This window comes from Ruditapes philippinarum, unplaced genomic scaffold, assembly GCF_026571515.1.
Source record: "Ruditapes philippinarum isolate M1 unplaced genomic scaffold, ASM2657151v2 ctg23692_1_1_1_1, whole genome shotgun sequence".
Lineage (NCBI taxonomy): Eukaryota > Metazoa > Mollusca > Bivalvia > Venerida > Veneridae > Ruditapes > Ruditapes philippinarum.
In genome coordinates this window covers 1,537-9,717 of record NW_026865339.1, presented here as the reverse complement: position 1 = coordinate 9,717, position 8,181 = coordinate 1,537, and the positions used below count along the sequence as shown (strand labels likewise).

Sequence of the window (8,181 nt, the reverse complement as noted above, 5' to 3'; positions counted from 1 at the left end):
AAAATTTTTGTACATGTATGCAAAAGTATTGTACCCAATTACCAAGTCTTGCGTATCCAAATAAACAAAACACTAATCTTATTTCATTTACAAATATACATACTAACAATGATTAGTATAGTTTATTCAGTGTTCATATAACTGTATTTTAGCTGCAACTGAATAAATAATGCGTTTGAATTCCCTAAATTCATTAATTTCCCATGTATATATAGATTTGCGTAATATTTGTAGTTATCACGATTTGATAATTTAACAGCCAACCGGTTCACCAAATGACGTCTTACGCATGTTGGTAAATCCGAACACGATTCTGTGTCGATAAAATACATCTTTGACAACATTTGTACGTGCAATATAATTTATAAGTAGAAAAGGTTCTGTATAAATGATTTTAACACGCGCTGTGCCTTTATTTATATAAATAGTCTTCATTATTTAGTTTAGTAGATCTAGTAAGCAACTGAGCTGTATAGAATAGGAATTTATTCGCCCCACACACACTTCGATCTATTATGTTGTTATTCAGGAAAAATTTGAACCAGATTATTACAAGGAACCTTATTACAAACACAAATCAAGAATTTTTTTGATGAACAGCATCCCAAAATTAAACTGTTTCAACTATTGACAAAAATTGATATTTTATAGTTTGAGCACAGGAGCTTTCAAGAAATTCTATCAATAATTGCCCTAAAGTCAAATTCCCAAAAAAAATCCATACCTATATATAAAAACACGTTTTTTTATAAATAGGTATGGATTTTTTTTGGGAATTTGACTTTAGGGCAATTATTGATAGAATTTCAAGCTCCTGTGGTTTGAGTTACAGTATAGCTCAAGCGATTTTTGTACTTTCTGCTTTTTCACCGCAGAAAATTAACAGTGAGTGGAAAATCGCGGTGGAAATAAAATGTTCAGTCACACTGACAAATCACTGAGGACTGGTAAAACAAATCCCCGTAACCCCAGGTGGAAATCACAGAGATTTGCCGTGACAAATATCGCATATAAATGTTCACATTCATAAATCAGTGTTGTTTTTTCTCTCACTTTTTGGGGAAGGGGGTCGGTGTCCTTTTGAGGGGAAAATATGCAATAGGAGGGGGAGTTTTATTTCTTCACAAATGAGGAGAAACGAAAAAGTGCATTCCGTGTCATTTTGACTGCTCTTGGTATGAAGGTATATCAAAACATTTTAAAAGAAAGTAACAAATTACTCAGAACAAGGTATTAAGATTTATCCAGAATTCAACACCTAGAACTTCTGTAACAGTGTATGATTTTGAAAAATTAGACTGGTCATCATTTGTATAAGATTTTTTACAAAAAGAGTCCATCATACCTCAAGGCCGTCGTCGATATTAAATTCGTGTAAGTTCATTACTGCATTTATTGACCTCGTTGAATAAAATATTATACTCGCCAAAGGCTCGCATAATATATTTTCATTCAACTCCTGAAATAATTTCAGTAATAAACTCATTCAATTTACTCTATTACATAATTACAGTGCAGGACGTGTTCCGGCCTAAGTATTTTGAAGCAATCGATCTTGCCATGGCCAGTGTTAAAGAAAGATTTGACCAACACAGATAACGCTTCTTCAGAACGTGGAGGATTTACTTATTAAGGCCGCACAACCTTTGAAGACCGTGTTCACTAGAAAACTTGGTTTTGTTTGTGATTTCTATGACAACGATATCTACCGAGACATCTTAGAGGTGCAGCTTTAGCTGCTACGCAAATCAGAAAATAGTACTGTTACTCTACCTGACGCTCAAAACAGTCGGTGCTAGAACAAGCACTGTTCTCTGAGGTAGTTTTGTTGTTAAAGATTTTGTTAGTAATGCCTGCTACTAATGCTACCAGTGAAAGGACATTCTCGGAGCTCAGAAAAATAAAGACATACCTGAGATCGACAATGTCTCAAGTATGCTTGAAGAATCTAATGATGTTACATATTCATAAAGTACAGGACAGATTCACTCAACTTACGTGTAATTGCTGAGGAGTTTATTAACACCAGAGAACGATGTGTTTTTGGAAAATTTACATAAAATGAGACTCTGTGTTTTGTTAGATTATTATGAACAAAATACAAGCTACTGCTAAACAAAAAGCGGTTATTGTTGACTCGTAATGTACTATTCTTCCATCATGGCATCGATTGTTATTTAAGCTTATACCATTGTGTGATTTATGTTAAACAATAATCCACGTACTGTAATATTTCTTGTATTTGTTTACAATAATTATCAGATAAAAATGCATCTAAAGAATTATAACAACATCAGTTATTGTTTATTTTTCATTTGCCAAATATCAATTACATGTAGTCATCTTTTACATACACCTGCCCGTCTGTAATGCAAACCTTAAATTTCACCCTTAAAACTTGCGACGCACTTAAATCTGTTAAAAAATCGTTGACATTTTACTATAACATGTTCTAGCGACAGGCTATAAACTGTGCCAAATATACGGGAAAACGCCCCTGAGAGCATCCTAGAATAAAAAAATTTCCGGGGGAGCATGCCCCCATACCCCCCTAGATTCTGCCTAAAATCTACCAAATTGGCCGCACCAATCACAAAATCGTGACGACGGGCATGTACCTTAGAGCTGACTTTATGTGTTGTGTTGACGTAAGATTTTACAATAATAGATCAAGCCTATTCTTTATAAAAACTTTATGGAAATAACACTAAGTACACTACTGCTGTACCCCAGGGCACCACCCTGCAATGTTTATTACTACATTGTATGTAGTTCTAATCTATGTAGTTAAACATGAAATTCGTGTTTTAAAGTAATCTTTGGGTGGTAAGACGGTTAGACCAACAAGAAATTACAATGTATTAGGGTACTAGAAAATTTAAGATATTTGTACACTTGATTTCCTGCAGTTTGTATGTATTGTTATTACATTTTGACCTGTTCACAGTCTTTAAAATGTTTATTTCCAGAAAGGAGCAACATGGGTCGTAAAAATAGGAACAAGAAGCCTGCTGCTAGTAATGGAGCGTCAGGTTCAACAGAATCAAGTAAACAGTTGAGCAAGACAGCAAAAAAAGATATAATGGATCTTGTTAAAACCCTTTTGGAAAGTATGTATTTTAAAGTCTTCAAGTTTGTATTTATAGTCCAAGTTAAAGTATTAAAATTTAATGTATAAGAGTGAAACTTTTTGGTAAGAGAAGCTTTAACTGAAATTCAAATAGAATTTTTAGCAGTTTTTATAAATCACAATGTCCAGATAATATTTAAACCTGTGCGCTTTATTGAGTTAATTTAATAGATCTGTAAGACTTGCAAATATTCTTTAGGAACATACTTTGTTTATTTCTACCCTATACAATTAACTGTGTAAGTTGCATCAGAATTAGTATAATAATGTGAAGTTGTCAACTAAGCCACATATCATATTGAAAATGGAATGTTTTCTTAAAGAATGCTCACAGCCTGGAGGGAGTGGCTCAAAGGAGTTTGAAGATTACCTTGAGATTAGAGGTACAGTGGAAAAGATAAGAGATTTGCAAAAAGGTTTGATATTTACCTTAATTCTTAATGTCTGCTTAACATAAAAACAAATGAAACCAGCGTGGTGCATTATTAGCTCGACTTTTCTATGAAAAGGGGAGCTATCCTACTCGCCCCGGCGTCGGCGTCGGCGTCACACCTTGGTTAAGTTTTTCGTACCACCCCACTTTATTTCAGAAGTATTACAAGTATGGCTTTGAAACTTACCATACTTGTTCACCATCATAACCTCCATCTACAGACAAGAGTACATAACTCTGTCAAGGTTTTTGACAGAATTATGGCCCTTTTTTGACTTAGAAAGTGTATTGAGCTTGGTTAAGTTTTTTGTACCACCTCACTTTATTTCAAAACCATTGGAGGTATTGCTTTGAAACTGACCATACTTGTTTACCATCACGACCTTCATCAACAGACAAGAGGACATAACTCTGTCAAGGTTTTTGACAGAATTATGCCCCTTTTTGACTTAGAAAATACATTGAATATGGGTAAAATCCACTTATTGCCTTAACCCTTTGAGATATTGCTTTGAAACTTTTAATGCTATTTCACATCATTACCCCCATCTGTACGCAAGAGAAGGTAACTCTGTCAAGGATTTGTTTTAAAAATTAAGGCCTTTTATCGACTTAGAATCTTGGTTAAGTTTTTAGTACCAGTCCACTTTTTGACTGAACTGTTCGAGATATTAATTTGAAAGTTGGAATACTTGTTTACAATCATGATTCCCAAACATGTCCAGGAGAAGGTAATTCTGTCAAAGATTTTATTTGAATTATGGCCCTTAACTGTCAATGTTTTGTATTATAGGCAAGCACTAAAAAACTTAAAAAATCTAAAAAAATTCATTCCTATCCATTGGCCATTGTTCACTTTAAAAATACAGAGATTCTTGTATTGCCTTTTACTGCAAAAACTTTTTTTATTGGCAAGCAATAAAAAAGTCGAGCGCGCTGTCTTACGGACAGCTCTTGTTGACTTAGAAACTCAGTTAAAATTTTCATTCTTGTCCACTTGTTGACCTAACCATTTGAGATATTACTTTGGAAGTTGGAGTTCTTATGTGCCATCATGAGACCTATCTGTAAGCAAGAGAAGATAACTCTGTGAAAATGTTTCTTGATTTGTACTTAGAAATTCCTAGTTAAAGTCTTGTGTGCCCTTAACTGTCAAAGTTTTGTTTTATAGGCAAGCACTAAAAAAGTCGAGCGCGCTGTCCTTCTGACAGCTCTTGTATAAATTTACTTCTTTGGCCAGTGTTTATTCTAGGATTTGAAAAAAAGGGGGGATTTTTATCGAAAAGTGATAATTTATTACGTTTATTGATCTTTTTCCTTCTTTCTCTATGTAAAATTTTCCCCCCTGCCTCTGAAAAAATAGGGGGGAATTCTTAAAAATACGAGTGAATCCCCCCATCCTAGAATATTGTTTGGCTTTGACAAAATTGGCATAATTACAAGACAGACTGTGAACTTAAGTTATTTCATTTATAAGCATAAGGTTATTACCGTCAACTATTTTTTGAATTTTGTTTTGTTTTGTTTCTTTGGCAACTGGTCTGCTGATTGTACTTGTTGGCGCTATTTTATTGCCCATAATGACATATATAATAGATTTATCCAACAACCTTATCATTATTTCTTTTTATTTTAATCTTTTGTTGACATTTTTTAGAGACTTATAAAATGTTTCTTATTTCTTGATATTGTATGTAAAATTATATTTAACTCAGACATAAACTTTGTGTGCGAGAAGAGAGAAGATAAATTTCCAATATTTATGGAATGGTTGAAGAATAACAAAGTAGATGTAGGTTGTGTCGACATTCACTGTTTCCCAGGACTAGGATACGGTCTTCAAGCAACGAAAGATCTTAAGGTAAATAAACTGATAATCAGTATTTCTGTAAGTGCTCAAGATTAGGCAGTCTTGAACAAATAATTTCACTTTTATATTTGAAAGATGAGTGGATTTATTGAAAAATGCGATTGCTTAATGATGCTATCGATGACGGTTAGGGATGGAAACAAGTACTTTTATTATTTTCAAGGTTCATTCCTTACGTTTCTAGTACTTGTCAGTTCAGTGTATCAAAATGGAAAACAACAAAGTTTAGTGCGTAAAATTGTTGTTCAAAACTACTAAAGGAATTTGTTTGAATCTTCACTCATTTCATTGGGATCATAATTACAGGTCACTCTCCAAGACTCATAAATACCTCATTTATTTTGAATGAACTATTGTCAATTCTTGCATTATTGAAGCCATTGTTTTACTATCAAGCACGGAGAATAGTGGAGCAAGCTGTCTTACTGTCTCCTTCAAATTAATATATTTGAGGGTTTTCAAACACTAACTGTTATAGTAAATATGAGATAAATGTATTTACATTTGTTAACATAAAAAAACAGCATAATGTATGTGTTTCAGAGTCGTTAAGTTTAATAAACATGCATGTATTTTTTATTACCAGGAAGGAGACCAGTTCTTAGCAATTCCTAGAAATATAATGATGACAACTGAATCAGCAAAGAGCTCTCCATTAGGTAATTTAATCATCCAGCCATGTCATGTTCTATAATCCATGTGTGTCAGTCACTAACATTTATAGTTGGTAGTGGTGGATGTGTTGGTAGTTTTCATTACTGATCATGGAAGTAAGCCACATTGAATTTACCAAAGCACAGTTCAGCCACCGCATCATTCCTGGGCAGGCTGTCAAGCAGTTTACAAGTTCTTAATGCCTTCACTATGGTAAGGAACTGAAACTACTGTACATGCCAGTGCAGAGGTACAGTGCAAATGACTGAAGAAAATATTTCATGATCAATCACAACGAAAGTGACCTGCGCTGTCCGGGAATCGAACCCTGGTCGCCCGATTCACAGTCCAACTCTTTACCTATTGAGCTATCTGGATCGCTTGTCTGTCAGTAAACTTTTCATAGCTGTCAGACATTTTGTTCATCACTTCATGATTGAATTCTTAAATAATTTTGTGTTAACATTATATTGATATGTAAAAGAGGTCTAGTGTCTTAACTATTGGTAGAGCCTGGCACTACTTGGATAATTAGTCCTTCTGTGGTGACAAGTAATTATTCTGCGTTGAAAGAGCCTTCAAGTCCGTTCATTTTTTTAGTTGATTTTTTTTTCAAATTCATAATGATTATCACAAACTACTATAATTTATATTTTAGAACAACTAGTGACTATATACAATTATGACACCTTTATTTATAGGAATTGGAGAATAATTTATTTTTATACATGTTATATATTATGTTAAATGTATGTTAATGATATATGACATTATTATACTGAACCCATCTTATTCTTAAGGACGGAAGAAGAAAACAACTAAGTGTGTAAATTACATTTCAAGTTAAGATAATAAATGGGTAACTGATGTTGTTGTTGTTGTTGTAGGTCCCTTGATAAGCATGGATAGGATACTTCAAGTTATGCCGAGTGTTGTGTTAGCATTACATCTTCTGTGTGAAAGGCAATCACAAGACTCAAACTGGAGACCGTATCTAAATATCCTGCCTGAGTCCTACAACACACCACTTTACTTCACACCAGAAGACCTCAAATATCTGAAGGGATCACCTGCTCAAAGTAAGATATAATGTAATGTTCATTTTGACCTATTATCTAAATTGCTAACGGAGCCATGAATAGAATGTTATATTTATAATATGGGATGATAAAAATGTGCTTAGTGATCTGTACATAAGATCACTTCAAGATTGACTTCATGGTTTTTAGCTCACCTGAGCTGAAACAGGAAAATCTTGTTAAAATTTAGCTCTAGAGGTAACATTTTGAGCCCAATTAATTAAAATTTTCAGGCCAGGTATGCAATATGTCAGAAAGGTTAATTCAATGATTTAAATATGGGTCATCTAGGTCACACAACCGGTTCATGAGACAGTAAATAATGTTTGAAAGAAAGAAAATGCACAGTATAGTTTTATTTTGATTTATTTTGTTCAATAACAGTAGCAACAAAGAGCACATATTTATTTATAGTTAAATACAGCACTAAGTTCATGACAAAACTGAAAATGTCAGTCATATCTAGACATTTCACACATGACACTGGTCCATTCTGCTGCTGCATTATCCATGCCAGGAGTTCCTGTATGTGATGTAATTACTGATGCCGTCTGCTGCTCAACGTCTGCCTCAAATGTAGACTTGATCGTTCTAGCTGTGTTCTGAACCTGAAATCAGGATAAAATAGAAAATTTTAGTGATATACATGTTTATATATAAAAGGCCTCTTTCTAATTGAAATTTTCTTAATACAGTTTGTCCAAAAGCATGAACATTTTTACTTCCCAGTAAAAATTTAATGATAATTCTTCCGAAAATCAGGATAAAGCCTCTTCCCAAACTGATGAAAACCACTGTGATGGAAAATGTGCAAAAAAGGAAATTAATGTATGATTAAAAGTTAACAAGGGGTTAATGTTAGGGTTAGTGTTCTTGCCAGAGAGAAGACATATATATATTATATTCTATGTAGTAATGTATATTATTAGTTATAAAGATCGTTGACAGGTTATATGGCCCTATATAAACGGCTGTTTGTAAATATAACCCGAGCCGTTAGATGAGGGTTATATTG

At 33.6% G+C, this 8,181-nt stretch overlaps 1 protein-coding gene across 3 annotated transcripts; it reads left to right on the top strand.

Moving 5' to 3' along the window:
• Positions 1-38: 38 nt before the first annotated feature.
• On the top strand, positions 39-7,192 carry LOC132728681 (actin-histidine N-methyltransferase-like). 3 transcript variants are annotated; one of them, XM_060714359.1, is made up of 6 exons: positions 39-346; positions 2,970-3,110; positions 3,454-3,546; positions 5,279-5,424; positions 6,020-6,092; positions 6,975-7,192. In XM_060714359.1, exons 2-6 carry the CDS (start codon positions 2,981-2,983, stop codon positions 7,175-7,177), a joined length of 645 nt encoding a protein of 214 aa, XP_060570342.1. In that variant the 5' UTR covers positions 39-346; positions 2,970-2,980; the 3' UTR covers positions 7,178-7,192. The 3 variants fall into 3 exon arrangements, with proteins under 3 accessions (XP_060570342.1, XP_060570343.1, XP_060570344.1); XM_060714360.1 differs by having other exon boundaries at positions 39-377; XM_060714361.1 differs by having other exon boundaries at positions 266-295.
• Positions 7,193-8,181: the final 989 nt, after the last annotated feature.

Coding starts and splice junctions, on each gene's coding strand:
- LOC132728681 (XM_060714359.1), top strand. CDS start 2,981: ATGGGTCGTAAAAATAGGAACAAGAAGCCTGCTGCTAGTAATGGAGCG. Junction 3,111..3,453: donor TGTTAAAACCCTTTTGGAAA/GTATGTATTTTA, acceptor GTTTTCTTAAAG/AATGCTCACAGCCTGGAGGG. Junction 5,425..6,019: donor AAGCAACGAAAGATCTTAAG/GTAAATAAACTG, acceptor TTTTATTACCAG/GAAGGAGACCAGTTCTTAGC.